Genomic DNA, 16,404 nt, shown 5'->3' with positions numbered 1-16,404 from the left:
ACAAAGTGAACTTCGTTAAAATGTAAATATGGCAAAAAAGTGTTGCAAACTGTGTTAAACTGTGAACGTTATAAACGACGAATTTTGTGTTACTTGTGAAACTTATGGTGCATAAACCAAATAACTGTTTGTAAATCGATATAAACTGCAATTTACTTCGACGATAATGAGGATTTTCACAAGTGTATACAACGTGATGATACAGCTACCTTTGCGAACATCGACGCCGTTGTTCCTGACCGGCCTTCAGATGCTTTGGAGACAATAAACTCAGCACCTGTCGTAGGCGATGTGGAGGCTAAAAACTGCATGGAGCATATATGCCCCGGGAACAATAGTCATGAAAACGCACAAAGACCTGGAGTGTTATGTCGTAACAGAAGACATAGACATTGCTTCAGATCACGCACATGCTCAATCTTATGGTGTCACCGGACTTAACACGCCATTTATGCTGGAATAACAACTTGTAATGAACACTATGTGAGAGTGAATACTGTTCAAGACTGTCATAACACAGCGATTTTGAAGCTGCCGCACGCGAAATTCAGTGATGCTACTGCGCGTGCGCAAAGACTACGCGCTGCCAGAGATGCATTGGGAAACCAACGCTGGGAGCACACAGCATTAACTGCGCTGGCGAGCAGCTTGTTCAAACAAACTGTATGTAAATATATATATTAATTGTGTACAAAGGATCCAAATTGTAATAACTGTATTTAGTATATAGGTTTAGAAAGTAAGTGTTGGGAAAGATTATCCCCTATGGATGCACGTGGCCTTTCCAATGAAAATATGCATATATTGACTTTTAGGTTTGCTAGCCTGCCACGCTAAATGTTTTAGCGTGACAGTCGAGGGGGCGATGTAGCGGGACTTTGAATTTCGCCGCGCTGCACTCGTTCCCTCAGATAAAAAATATCCCGTCGCAGCGGTATGAGCGCTCGACGGCAGAGAAACTACTAAAATTGTAACTCTTTTTTGTTTTCTATTCGTTTTCTTAATTGTCTCTTGATAGCCGAAGCTGAAGGCAGACGTGATCTGATTAAGACGAAAAAAACTTATTAATGTGTAGACATTGTGGAAGTTGTTATGAAATTCGGAGGATGGAGAGAAACAACTAAAATAAATTGTATTTATTTTTCTTCTCTTTTTTATTAACCACTACACCCTCGACTCTTATAACTGCCATCTGGTTTCTGTACAAATTGTAAATAGCCTTTCGCTCCCTATTTTTTACCCCTGCCACCTTCGGAATTTGAAAGAGAGTATTCCAGTCAACATTGTCAAAAGACCCGGAGGCTCGAGTTATCACCTGAAAGAGAAGTGTGCTCACCGCAAGCCTCTACAAGTCGTGGCCGCGGAACCGCCCCCTGAGTCTGGTCGCAGAGTCGGTAGGCTATTTGTTACTAGTTCAGCGCTATGTAATGGGACAGCTGAAAGCTAGTCTCTGTTGTCGCGCCACCCGCTAAATGTCCACGAGAAACATTAAAGAAAGCTAGTCAGGCAAGGCTGGCAATGGCAAGGAAACCGTTTCAGAAGAAGAGAAATTTGTTAACATCGAATACACACTCCTGGAAATGGAAAAAAGAACACATTGACACCGGTGTGTCAGACCCACCATACTTGCTCCGGACACTGCGAGAGGGCTGTACAAGCAATGATCACACGCACGGCACAGCGGACACACCAGGAACCGCGGTGTTGGCCGTCGAATGGCGCTAGCTGCGCAGCATTTGCGCACCGCCGCCGTCAGTGTCAGCCAGTTTGCCGTGGCATACGGAGCTCCATCGCAGTCTTTAACACTGGTAGCATGCCGCGACAGCGTGCACGTGAACCGTATGTGCAGTTGACGGACTTTGAGCGAGGGCGTATAGTGGGCATGCGAGAGGCCGGGTGGACGTACCGCCGAATTGCTCAACACGTGGGGCGTGAGGTCTCCACAGTACATCGATGTTGTCGCCAGTGGTCGGCGGAAGGTGCACGTGCCCGTCGACCTGGGACCGGACCGCAGCGACGCACGGATGCACGCCAAGACCGTAGGATCCTACGCAGTGCCGTAGGAGACCGCACCGCCACTTCCCAGCAAATTAGGGACACTGTTGCTCCTGGGGTATCGGCGAGGACCATTCGCAACCGTCTCCATGAAGCTGGGCTACGGTCCCGCACACCGTTAGGCCGTCTTCCGCTCACGCCCCAACATCGTGCAGCCCGCCTCCAGTGGTGTCGCGACAGGCGTGAATGGAGGGACGAATGGAGACGTGTCGTCTTCAGCGATGAGAGTCGCTTCTGCCTTGGTGCCAATGATGGTCGTATGCGTGTTTGGCGGCGTGCAAGTGAGCGCCACAATCAGGACTGCATACGACCGAGGCACACAGGGCCAACACCCGGCATCATGGTGTGGGGAGCGATCTCCTACACTGGGCGTACACCACTGGTGATCGTCGAGGGGACACTGAATAGTGCACGGTACATCCAAACCGTCATCGAACCCATCGTTCTACCATTCCTAGACCGGCAAGGGAACTTGCTGTTCCAACAGGACAATGCATGTCCGCATGTATCCCGTGCCACCCAACGTGCTCTAGAAGGTGTAAGTCAACTACCCTGGCCAGCAAGATCTCCGGATCTGTCCCCCATTGAGCATGTTTGGGACTGGATGAAGCGTCGTCTCACGCGGTCTGCACGTCCAGCACGAACGCTGGTCCAACTGAGGCGCCAGGTGGAAATGGCATGGCAAGCCGTTCCACAGGACTACATCCAGCATCTCTACGATCGTCTCCATGGGAGAATAGCAGCCTGCATTGCTGCGAAAGGTGGATATACACTGTACTGGTGCCGACATTGTGCATGCTCTGTTGCCTGTGTCTATGTGCCTGTGGTTCTGTCAGTGTGATCATGTGACGTATCTGACCCCAGGAATGTGTCAATAAAGTTTCCCCTTCCTGGGACAATGAATTCACGGTGTTCTTATTTCAATTTCCAGGAGTGTAGATTTAAGTGTCAGGAAGTCGTTTCTGAAAGTATTTGTATGGAGTGCAGCCATATATGGAAGTGAAACGTGTACGATAAATAGTTCGGACAAGAAGAGAATAGAAGCTTTCGAAATGTGGTGCTACAGAAGGATGCTGAAGATTAAATGTGTAGATCACATAACTAATGAGGAGGTATTGAATAGAATAGGGGAGAAGAGGAGTTTGTGGCACAACTCGACTAGCAGAAGAGATCGGTTGGTAGGACATATTTTAAGGCATCAAGGGATTACCAATTTAGTATTGGGGGGCAGCGTGGGGGGTAAAAATCGTAGAGGGAGACCAAGAGATGAATACACTAAACAGATTCAGAAGGATGTAGGTTGCAGTAGGTACTGGGAGATGAAGAAGCTTACACAGGATAGAGTAGCATGGAGAGCTGCATCAAACCAGTCTCTGGACTGAAGACCACAACAACAACAACAAGTCACGCAAGGGAACGCCTGATGTAGCACTTCTGACGACTGCCTACATCACAGATTTGGCGCAAATAAAGTAGGAAGCCATCTTTTGCCCATTCTAAAAGCAATAAGGGGATCTAGAATAAGGCGACGTATTCATTTCCATTAATTTTATAAAATACTTGCAAACAGTCGTGCGCATTTTGCAACTGAACAAAATTATGTAAAATATTTTTTTATCCAAGAAACCGCAGGCGAAACCTACCCGATGCGCAAAGTGCAGGATATTTCACAACGTTTTGACGATTTCAAATTTGAATAACACACATACCAATCGCGAAAAATAGTCGAACATTTTACACTTATTCGAGTTTACTTGTGAAATATTACATCGGACAATGACGACCATTCGCGGTCAAACAATACTCGAGGCCTATCACCCAGTTTTTGAACATATCTTTCGTAACTGTTGGAGGAATTCTGGAAATTTCATCGCGAATTCTATCTTGTAACTGTTGCAAGCTTCTTGGCCGGTTGGAGTCCACTCTCGCCTTCGAATAACACCACAGGTGAAAGTATGGTACGGTTAAATCAAGCGGGCGAAGAGACCATTAGACACAAGCGCTTTTGGAAGTTATGCGGTTACCAAACGCTTCACGGAGAACTTCAAAGTCTTGTTGAATGTGTGACATATTGCGACGTCTTGTTGGAACGTTTTCGTAACGAACGACAAGGGCCCTGCCAGGCACTGAATCGCAAATTGCAGAGCAGTCATTTAGATGTAGATGAAGTCACCGCGACTTATGATGGTTCCTGGACATTACAAAATGTTAGACATGGTTCTTGATGGTGTCTGTCATTGCCACGGACGGCAGTGTTTGTTCTGCAATGTGGTTCCATACTGGTCAAAGGGTGGTAAGGAGTTCTTGTTGTGGGGCATTCCAGTCTTCCACCAGCGTGGTTGACTACTGCAGGATCGTCGTCGTTGTATGAGGATGTGCTGCATGCAATACGTGTCCCCAACGCGTCTCACCCATGCTCAGTGGGGTTTAGGTCGGAGGAACGGTCAGGGCAGTCCATTCGCCGAATATCCTCCCGTTCCTAGAGCTCCTCCACCTGCCCTGTTCAGTGCGGCTGCGCATTGCCGTCCATAAAAATGAAGTCAGGGCCGGATGTAGCCCTGAAAACATGCATACGGCAAAGGAACACAGTGTCACAATACTCGTAACATTGACCGATGAGTACACAGTGTTCGATGGTTTGGAGGTCAGTACGTGCATGCAACATTGTGATCCCTCACACCATAACGCCTGGACCACCAAAACCATCACTTTCTATAATGTTGGACGTAGCCTCATATGGGAATAATCATGCACACAAGAATATGATCGTTTTCGTTGTCCAGGTGTTATGGTGCAGGGAGGCTTAGCGTTACATGGTCCTACTGATTTCCAGATGTTTGAACGTGGCACACTCACCAAATAACTTTATTGTGAAACAGCGCTACTTCCCCACGCGCGTCTTTTGAGAGCTGCATACTTCATTTTTGCGGTTGGTAATTCGAGCCTGCATCGAATTGCGCAGTTGGAGGAGCTGTTGGAACGAGAGGGTATTCCGCGAATGGACTGGCTGCTCGTTCCCCCGACTTAAATTTCATCAGCACGTATGGGATGCGTTGGGGGGACGCATTGCGGCACGTCCACATGCACCGACGACGTCCAGCAGTTGTCAACCAAGCTCATGGAGCAATGGGACGCCTTGCCACAAGACCTTCTTACCACCCTTATGACAGCGTGGGAGCATGTTGCAAAGCATGCACTACCACCCGTGGTGATCACACATCTAATTGAGAAACATGTCCCGCCTTTTGTAATGTCGAGAGCCCATCACAAATCGCGGTGACGTCAGTGTCATTATTAAAAGGAAGGTGAGTCGAGCTTGGGTAGCTCAGATCGTAGAGCACTTGCCCGCGAAAAGCAAAGGTCCCGAGTTCGAGTCTCGGCACACAGTTTTAATATGCCAGGAATTTACATATCAGCGCACACTCCGCTGCAGAGTGAAAATCTCATTCTAGTGTCATTTTTGTCTTTGAACAGAAGAGTCATTTCTGCTCGCCTCATTTGTTTCGGTTACGTTCTGTACTATATTGTAAAAGTTCTTTCTGTGTATGTTCCATCTTTCATCGAGCTGTGTCAGTGACATATCATGCGGGAGTCACCTTCGTTCTTAAGTTTTGCATACAAGTTCATTTGGGACCAGCTGAAAAATGCTCTTGTCGGAACACAAAAAATGCGAATGTGTTCCTGTATATTTAAAATACTTTGACTGGCAAGTGGGGTACCAGGTGCCTCATTCTACCAGCACCTTTACAAATTTTCTCAAACATTTTGGCATGCGAACTTATTCGCGCTATTTTTAACATATAACACACCTAAAACTCCCACAAGCTCCCCTAACTGTAACTCACTCGCACCCACTAGTCCATCGCTGTGTCATTCATAACCATCCACTTCCAGTTTCCCTTTCTCACTCACTCATTCAGCCTAACACATTGTCGGTATCTCTTTGTGTCTCTCTGTCATTGTCTCGTGTGTTACAACCACAGTCCCTTCGTTCTGTGCTACTACTACAGTCTCTCCTCACTGTCTCCCTCTTGCTCTCTTTTTCTCTTCTCACTGTCACTATCTCTCTCTCTTCCTCATTGTCATTGTCATATACTCTCTCTCTCATTATTACTAGCTTTCACTCATTTACATTTTCTCTTTCACTTTCTCTTTATTCCTCCCCTCCTGGCATTTTCACCTTCACTCTTTTTCAGGCACTGTTCTGTCACTGTCAACTATGTTCCATTACCACTGCGTCCCTCTCTTTATCTCACACTGCCATGGTCTTCTTCGCTCTTTCTATAAGAGGATAACTGTCTGCTACCTTCCAGTATTTATTACTTTTTGTCTCTTTTCCACTGCAATCCTTCTTCTCTCTCAGCATAAAAAAGCGCGAATATGTTCGCATGCCGAAATTTTTGGGAAAATTTTTAACGGCGCTGAGAAAGGTAGAATGGGGCTACTGGAACCCCACTTTCAAATCGAAGTCTTTTAAATAAAAACAGCAACACATTCGCATTTTTCCGCTGGTTCCTTCTTTTCCCTGCTGCAGCAGGACCTATATAGCCCGCATGCAAAGTAATGTATTGGTCAGTGAAATTTGGATAGTTTACTTACGTGAAATGGAAATAAGGCAAAACTAATTTTACATATCAGACCGGATTTTACGTGCAAAAATTTTTTGCATGTGCTTCCGTACTACAACATAGGGTTCCCAGATGATAAGGGGGACAGTTTACAGCATATTTCTCCGTGCTATGACACTTTTTAAACTACGTTTTCACCTCACACAGGATTTTACGTCGGTATTTGACGTGTACAAGTAGTGTAACTTTGAACCACTATATCTCCGAAATGGATAAAGACGTCAAGAAAATTTTCAATGTCTTTCAAGCCCAGAATCTTACAATACATCGTAAAAATTACAGCCGTTTGCTGTGCACAGCCGACTCGGAATCCGCGGCTGGGTTTTGGTCCGCTGATGACGGCGAAAATATAGTAAAATTATCCTTTTTTATGGGTTCTTCCGATGGATCTCCATGAACTAATGGTGCCTCCATAAGTCCCATCAAGCCCACCCCACACCATGTCAAATGCAAAAGGAACCAACCCATTTTCTACATTTGCCTAAGCAGGAGGAAGTGTGTAATATTCGCACTCTGACCCTATACCGTAGAATAGCGACACTAAGACGATGTTCTGTTTGGTATACGAACAATCTCTAGCCCAAGGGCTATCAAATGGCTCTGAGCACTATGGGACTTAACTTCTGAGGTCATCAGTCCCCTAGATCTTAGAACTAATTAAACCTAACTAACTTAAGGACATCACACACAGCCATGCCCGAGGTAGGATTCGAACCTGCGACCGTAGCAGTCGCGCGGTTCCAGACTGTAGCGCCTAGAACCACTCGGCCATCCCGGCCGGCTCCCCAAGGGCTACCCAAAACGCTTTCAGTTTACCTTCTTTATCACCAACATAACACGAGGTATGAGCACCGGATAATCCCATTTTCATGCCCGGCGTTTTGGAACATATTAGGAACGCATGCTGTTGCAGGCATACCTATTACAGAACGACCGACCATCCGTCTCGATGTATGACGTAGCCCCCTTCTCACCCTGCCCTCCCAGGCGCGGTCAAAAATGATATGTTAATCACTATCTAAATGGTTCAAATGGCTCTGAGCACTATGGTCTATGGGACATAACATCTGAGTTCATCAGTCCCCTAGAACTTAGAACTACTTAAACCTAAGTAACCTAAGGTCATCACACACATCTATGCCCAAGGAAGGATTCGAACCTACGCGGTTCCAGACTGAAGCGCCTAGAACCGCTCGGCCACAGCGGCCGGCTAATCATTATCGTCTAGAGATAAGGGCCCAGTTGTGAATCCCAGAGAACATATTGTTTTAAGCACTCTCCAAGTTTCCCGATAGCATATGCTGCACTGCAGAAGAAACATTTTGGAAAGCTTACCTGCTGGGGTGCCGCGAGGAAGTTGGTATTGCCGGGTTTCCTGCGCAATGCCGCTTCCGCCAACTTCTTGGAGGGCAGCGACGATCTGTACGTGGTCGGCTGCAAAACTGTCGTCCTAGGATCAGGTGTGAAGGCCTCGAGATGCTGGTCGACGTAGGCACTCACGTCCTCTCCGGGGAATGTCTGAGGCTGAGGTTGAGGTTGGTGTCTGGTGGGGGGCGCGGGCTGGCGGCCGGCGTCGAAGCCCCCGGGCCTCACCTGCGGCTGCGGGGGCCGCAGCTGCGGGGGCGGCTGCTGGCTGGCCTCGAAGCTCTGCAGCAGGCGGAGGCGGCCGGGCTCCCGCGGGGCGGGGGCGGGCAGGCTGGGCTGGCGGCTGGGGTCCCTTTGGAAGCTGCTGGGCTCCCGCGGGGGTGTCAGGTAGCCGGGTGGGCCGGCCGCCGAAAACCCGCCGGGGCTAAGTGTGATGTGGTCCAGGAAGGAGGGCGCGCGCTGCGGCGGCACCAGCGACGCCGAGAATTCGTGCGGCTGCGGCTGCGTCTGGAACGGCTGCTGGAACACCTGTGGACACACACACTGGCGTGGAGACAGCACTTCAACTGCGCGCTATGCTCAAAAGCCTCATACAACTCTATCCAATTGGACATTACGACACCCTCACAGTAAAGTACACGGAGGAGACAAAATTCATTCGATGGCAATATGCACTTATACAGACGGGTAATATTACGCACACGACGTAAAAAAGGACTGTGCATTGGTGGAGCTGTCATTTGTGCTCGGGTGATCCACTTGAAAAAGTTTCCGACGATGGTAATTAACAGACTTTGAACGCAGAGTGGTAGCTGGAGCTAGACGTATGGGGCATTCCATTTCGTAAATCACTAGGGAATTCAGTGTTCTCAGATCCACAGTGACAAAAGTGTGCCGATAATACCAAATTCTATATCTATATCTACATCCATACTCCGCAAGCTACCTGACGGCGTGTAGCGGAGGGTACCTTGAGTACCTCTATCGGTTCTCCCTTCTATTCCAGTCGCGTATTGTTCGTGGAAGGAAAGATTGTCGGTATGCCTCTGTGTGGGCTCTAATCTCTCTGATTTTATCCTCATGGTCTCTTCGCGAGATATACGTAGGAGGGAGCAATATACTGCTTGACTCCTCGGTGAAGGTATGTTCTCGAAACTCCAAAAAAAACCCGTACCGGATCAGGTATTAACTCTCGCCACGGACAACACAGTGGCCGACGACCTTCACTTAACGACAGAGAGCAGCGGCGTTTGCGTAGAGTTCTCAGTGCTAATAGACAAGCAACACTGCATGCAGTAACCGCAGAAACCAGTGTGACACGTACGACGAAGTATCTGTTACGACAGTGCGGCGAAATTTGGCGTTAATGGGCTATGGCGGCAGACGATCGACGCGAGTGCCTTTACTATCAGCACGACACCGCCTGCAGCGCCTCTCCTGGGCTCGTGACCATATAGTTTGGACCCTAGACGACTGGAAAACCCTGGTCTGGTCAGATAAGTCCCAATTTCAGTTCGTAAGACTGATGGTAGGGTTCGAGAGTGGCTCAGACCCCACGATGTCATGGAGTCAAGTTGTTAACAAGGCACTGTGTAAGCTGGTGGTGGTTGCATAATGTGGTGAAGTCCATTACGTGGATTTCAGTAGCTTCCTTGATGATTATATCCAAGAAGAAATATGTGGATGCCAGAACTCGAACGTTATCATTGTCCATTGATATCAATGCAATGTCTGACCGCTGGAAATTTATCAGGCTGTAGGAACAGCCTTCTGATACAGGCAGACAAATGAGTGGTAGCTGCACTTCAAAGAACTTTGAACTGTGACTGACGCCCGAACAACAGGGACTTACATGCATTGAAGATAGAAAATAGTGCACTGAGAATGGCTAGCTACAAGCCAAAATGTGGATTTGCGTAATAAAATCTAAAAAAGGACCACTGATTGCTGCACTCTATAATTTATGTCACATAACAGTCGCCCACTTTCCGAATGGAAGGCAACCTGAGGTTCTTAACTCACTTGATTGCTGGACTCTCTACTTCTGAACTGCCAGAAATTTGAAGGTTTCAGGCTGCTAATGCTTTGCGTATGACAACTGCCATTAATAATAATAATTTAGAATAGCAAAGATGTTCGTAATGTTTTTGTTTTGCCCGTTGGTATTCCTGCTGCTAAGGATTTATTAATCGATTGTCACTGTTTCTATCTGAATTTACATTTTTTCATTTGGTGACAGTGAGTGGACCCTTGGACGCTAGAAGTGCCAAGTGAAGAAATCGGTGTATTTCCGACATATTCTTCTGTATGAGTTCAGTAGTGGGGTGACAGCAGCAGAGGAAGACACAAACATTTGCGCCGTTAATGGGGGCTATTTCATTGGACATAGCACGGCTAGAAAATGGTTTTCTCGTTCTAAGAAGGATCGCTTTTGACATTAGTGACTTTTCACGTTCAAGAAGATCTTCGGGGTTTGATGAAGATCGTTTAAACGCATTAATCCATAATGATCCACGCCAGTGTTCTCGAAAACTGGCAAATGTGATGAATTGTGATCACTCCACTATCGTGCAACATTTACATGCATTGCGGAAGGTTCAAAAATTGGATGTATGGATACAGCGTGCTCTAGATCAAAATCACAAATATCAGTGAGTGGACATATGTGCATCTACTGGCGACGATAATGGCGTCTTTATGCTAAAGTAAGGAAAATAAAGGTATGGTTGAGCCGAAACAGAGGAGCAACTATTCTCACAAAGACCTGCGCGCATCCACAGAAGATAATGTTATTAATGAGATGGGACAGCCACGGTGTGGTATACTACGAATTGCTTCCCCGAGGTGTAATAATCACTGCTGACTTTTACTACCTACAACTGAGACGCCTTGCAGACGCAATGCAAGCACTACGACCAGGAAGACTGCGTTAAGTGATGCTACTTCACGATAATACCCACCCGCATTCTACTAGACCGACAAAAAATACTACACATGAGTTGGTTTGGGAAGTCATTCCTCACCCAATTTGTGTCCTCAGATTTTCACCTTTTCCGCTCTTTATCGAACAACGTTCAAGGAACTTCTTTTGGCCGGCCGGGGTGGCCGAGCGGTTCTAGGCGCTACAGTCTGGAACCGCACGACCGCTACGGTCGCAGGCTCGAATCCTGCCTTGGGCATGCATGTGTGTGATGTCCTTAGTTTAGTTAGGTTTAAGTAGTTCTAAGTTCTAGGGGACTGATGACCTCAGAAGTTAAGTCCCATAGTGCTCAGAGCCATTTGAACCTTTTTTTTGAACTTCTTTCCCGGATGAAAACGCGCTTCGAACATGGCTCGACGAGTTCTTCATCTCAAAATTACGTGATTTCTGCAGTGGAGGAATCGAAAAGATTCTCCAGCATTGGCAAGCTGTTGTAAATAGTGAAGGAGAATATATCATTGGTGACAAAAGTCTCTGTTATTAACCTTATGGAAAAACGCTACGAACTTATGCATCAACCCAATAATAATGCTGTGTAGGCCCTACAGTCGGGTGGTAGCCATTGTATAGTTACTGTTACGCAGTGCTATCGATTAGCTTGTTTATCCTTTGCTAAGAGAATAATGAGGCAATTTATGGCCCATTGTGGGAACTACCTACAACTCGGAGAAGGCATTTTAATGAGATATTTAAGCTTATGTCATGTAGATATCTCAGTTTTAGTATCAAAGATGCATGGTACAAAGTAGAAAGTGTGTGTATAGTGGGTGGAATATCTGACAAAGAAGACGTTCGTACATTTGTTTCACAATCTTGGTTTGATGCGAGCATTTGCAAATAAATGTTACTGTCAGTACCTTATGCTCTAATCAGTATTACAATCTTACGAAATAGTGATGATAATAATGATATTTTAAAAATAATTTTGTTTCGTGACCGAAACACAATCAAAGTCTTTCGTTTTTACGCCTCAAGTGGTGATTAACACCCCCCCCCCCCCCCCCCCCCCCAGACTAGGAACCACTGGTCTAGATGAAAGCCTCAATACATCGTTCCATGCACTGCCGCCAAGGAAATTGATGATTGTTGAACCCAATTTGACAGAGAACTTGACAGCAACACTTTTGTTGGGGCTGATTTCGATGTCGTAGGTTGCACCGAATCGTGTCGACAGCGTTCAGGGCAATCTCCGCGGCCGACACCCTAGGCGCGCTGTTGGTGCAGCGAGAGTACAATATGGGTCCCAGCACGGAGCCTCGCGGAATCCAGGCCACAGCATTCCTGGCCGCGCTAACATGCTTACCGCGAATCGGGAGTAGCTGCGTGCCACTAGCGTCAGGAGCGGATCAATTGGCGACCCCTATCCGTGATGTGCTCTGAGTGGTTTTTGCATTTTTAACGAAGTACTCCTTTCAGTCAGTTTTTAAGAAGTTTATAAGTAAGCTACATGTGCGTTAGAGCATTCCGGATTATTAATGTCGTGCCATTTCTCAAATACAGCTTTGATAGTTAGACCCTTAAGACGACGGCTTTATAATGAGATAAAACAGTCGTGAAATAGCTCCTAATATCGCGTCGGACATACTTTTCCCCGGCGTAGTGCGACAGCTCGACGTGGCATGGACTCACAAGTCTGCTACACAGCAACATCCCACAGTTCCAACAACATAGACGGCAACTGGGACTCCTGTCAGCCACCAAGTTAAGGGAACCTGCCGACCATGAAACGAATTTTGAAGGAACGACCTACGGCTTTACACGAACTGACTCGTAAAAGTAATTGTTTTTCTGAATTTTTCAGCCTTGTGTCACACTAATAGTGCCATAACCGGCATGAACTCCTTACCAAGTCATCATCAGTTAGTATGTTTAAAAAGAAAGCAAAAGGGGGTTATTGAAATACTATGAAACTAAATTACAAAATCTAAATAACCTCCACACACAGTACACTTTTGTTAACGTTACGGAGTAGGTTGTCAAAGTACAGCTGAAGAAGCCAGGAGAGACCTCAAACATGCAGTATTGGACTGTGATTGTTGCAACAGAAGGCTACAGTTGGCTAAATGACAGTAAAAAAGTGATACATTTGTTATCGAAAATGCAAGAAAGAAAAATTCACAACATACGAGGGATCGGAAAAATCCACGAAGGCTTAATAGCCGTATTAGAAAGTTGCTATGGATGCAAAGAGAGCGTCATGAGAGATTTAAGCAAAGACAAAACCCTAGCTTGCAAGCAAAAGGTGAACGGAACCGAAAGTGAGCGTGATGAAAGCATAGAGAGAAGCGTTCAATAAATTTGAAAGTAAAATTTTGCCGACTCACTAACTAAAAGCGCCGGCCGCTTTGGTCGAGCGGTTCTAGGCGCTTCAGTCCGGAACCACGCAGCTGCCACGGTCGTAGGTTCGAATCCTGCCTTGGTCATGGATGTGTGTGATGTCCTTAGGTTGCCGACCGGGGTGGCCGAGAGGTTCTAGGCGCTACAGCCTGGAACCGCGCTACCGCTACGATCGCAGGTTCGAATCCTGCCTCGGATATGGATGTGTGTGATGTCCTTAGGTTAGTTAGGTTTAAGTAGTTCTAAGTTCTAGGGGACTGATGACCTCAGAAGTTATCCCATAGTGATCAGAGCCATTTCAACCTTCTTCGGTGCACTTTCGCCAGCCTTTGTTATTGATTTTAGTGCCGTTTTGACTCTGGTGTGTGATGATGGATCAAGGTTTCATCGATAGTAACATATCGGTGCAAAATGTCTTGCGGATTGGGAATAAACAACACCAGACATTGTGTTGAAATGTTGTGCCGAATGTGCTTTTGGTCGGCTATTAGCAATCGCGGCACACATCTCGCACACAGCTTCTTCATAGCCAATTCTCCGTGCAGGATGTTATGCACTCGTCAGCCGACATGCCTACAGTCTCACGAATTTTTATTCGGCGGTGTCGCATTACAATAACATAGATTCTGTCAATGATTTTTTTTGTGACGAACTCAACTGGACAGTCGGAGCGCGCTTCGTCTTCGGTGCTTGTCCGACCACGTTTAAATCCATTGATACAAAAGTAAATGGTCCTCAGTGATGATACAGAGCCCGCGTCAACTTCATCCAACATTGTTTTGTTTTCTGCACCAGTCCAACCCTTCAAATGAAAATGTTTAATGACACCACGAGACTCCATTTTCTCCAGTTTCAACCGCAGCCCACATACTGCTGACCAATTCAGACGTCTGTCTACAATGCACTGTACTCTATACATTGTTGAAATTCTTTATACGATTTTTGGAATAATCATGCTCGCCAACTTGAAGGTGCAACAACAGTGTTCCATTCTTTCATGGAAATTTATCAGGCTTATCAAATCACCATCATGTATTATCGCGAAATAGGAGAGATAGCGCCACAGACATGATACGTGAATTGGAGTGGCAATCACTAAAACAAAGGCGTTTTTCGGTGCGACGGGATCTTCTCATAAAATTTCAATGACAAGTTTTCTGCTCCGATTGCGAAAACATTGTTAGCACCCACCTACATAGGGAGACATAATCATCACAATAAAATAAGAGATATCAGGGAGCGCACAGAAAAATTTAAGTGTTCGTTTTTTCCGCGCGCCTTTCGAGAGTGGAACGGTAGAGAGACAGCTTGAATGTGGTTCACTGAACCCTCTTCCAGGCAATTTATAGTGAATAGCAGAGTAATCACGCAAACGTAGACGGAACGAGAGCGTTGTGGAGGTGCGTACCAGAAATGCAGAGGCACACACTACAAGAGAGACGTTGTGTACTGAATTTCCGTGAGAGTAGGTTCCGGGAAGACCAGGTCAACATACTACTTCCTCCTACATGCGACTAGCAAAATCCAAGAAATTAGAGCTAATACAGAGGTTTAACGATAATCAGTCGTCATACGGGGATCTGATTGTGGTACCAGAAATACCTTGCGCCACACGCCGTGAGGTGACTTGTGCTGCATAGCTATAGATGTACATACAGTCATAAATTTATAATTATCACCTCAAAAAATAAAGTTACATACATACTTTCTTGTTTGCTTTTTTTCAGGTACTGTCTGCAGTCCTGGAACACATTGAATTCCACGTGCCATAGTCTCCTAGCATGCCGCCAGAGATCAAAACAAAGTGGGGCTGCCAACAGATAAAGTGGAGATAGACAGCGCCATTTTGTTTTCATCTGTGGCGGCATGCTGCGAGACTGTGGGGCGCGGATTTCATTGTGGTCCAGGACCGCAGACAGGCACCTGCAAAAAATCAAAAAAATAATTATGTAACTTTATTTTTTTGGGCTGACAATTATAACTTTACAATTACCTCAAGTACATTTTCAAACCTATTTTTTTCGAGGTCGTAATTAATTCTTTTTGAATAATTATCGTAAAACTATTTTCATAGTGGAAAATAGTAAAAAAAAAACGTATTTGGTGATGAAATAAGCTAGACGTCAGTAGCAGCAGGATAGAAAACGTCCACCTAAAGGTGTGATCCAAGAATGCTTGAATGCTCACAGATGGTCCTGTGTGTACACTAACCAGCCAATATCGGAGAACTGATAAATTAAGCTACTATCAGACAAGTGCAAGCCGGCAGAAGATGGAACTACAACAAAGGAAAATGAGAAAAGGTTTCAAAGCAAATCGGAAAACACTTTCGAACATGTGTACACTGATGAGCCGATACATTACGACCACCTGGTTAATAACTTGTTTGTCCGCCTTTGGAACGAAATGCATCACTGAGTCCGTCCTTTAGGGATCCGACGGTTTGTTGGTAGGTTTGTGGAGGCATGTGGCATTAGATATCTATGCATAGGTCACGTAATTCGTGTAAATAACGGTCCGCTGATTTTTGTACACGGTGACGGCGCCCAATGGCGACCCAGATGGGTCCGACATCAGCGTGAGATCACTACAACGCTCCTCAAACCACTGTAGCACGTTCTGGCTCCGGGACACGCACATTTATACAGCTGAAAGACGACATCGCCGAGGCTAAGACATCAAGCGTGAAGGGATACACGTGGTTCGTAGCTGTCAGTGTATCTTCGACTACTACCATAGGTCCCATGCAAGTGTAGGAAAATGTCTCCCACAGCGTAATACTGTTTCCACCAGCCAGTGTTCGTGGCGTGCACCATGTTTCGAGCTGCCGTTCACCTCGATGACGGCGTTAGTGGAGACGACCATCGACTTAGTGAAGCAAAAACTTGATTTATCCGAAGAGCCGACACGTTTCCATTAATGGACTGTCGAATCCCTACGGTCCTGTGCCACAACTGCAATCGTAATTGACGGTGTCGTTGGGTCAACATATGAACACGTACGGCTGATTCACTGTGGAGCTCCATGTTCAATAAAGGA

At 46.2% G+C, this 16,404-nt stretch overlaps 1 protein-coding gene across 1 annotated transcript in view; it reads right to left on the bottom strand.

The window, feature by feature from the left end:
• LOC124795760 (mucin-2) overlaps positions 1 to 16,404 on the bottom strand; it is a 111,361-nt gene that overhangs the window by 65,299 nt on the left and 29,658 nt on the right. Inside the window, exon 3 of the mRNA XM_047259843.1 lies at positions 8,019 to 8,576. Coding sequence (XP_047115799.1) covers positions 8,019 to 8,576 — 558 coding nt within the window. The remainder of the gene's footprint in view (positions 1 to 8,018; positions 8,577 to 16,404) is intronic.

Source organism: Schistocerca piceifrons, chromosome 4 (genome assembly GCF_021461385.2).
Source record: "Schistocerca piceifrons isolate TAMUIC-IGC-003096 chromosome 4, iqSchPice1.1, whole genome shotgun sequence".
Classification (NCBI taxonomy): Eukaryota; Metazoa; Arthropoda; class Insecta; order Orthoptera; family Acrididae; genus Schistocerca; species Schistocerca piceifrons.
The sequence above is the reverse complement of the archived record's forward strand: the minus strand, read 5'-3'. Positions and strand labels throughout refer to the sequence as shown.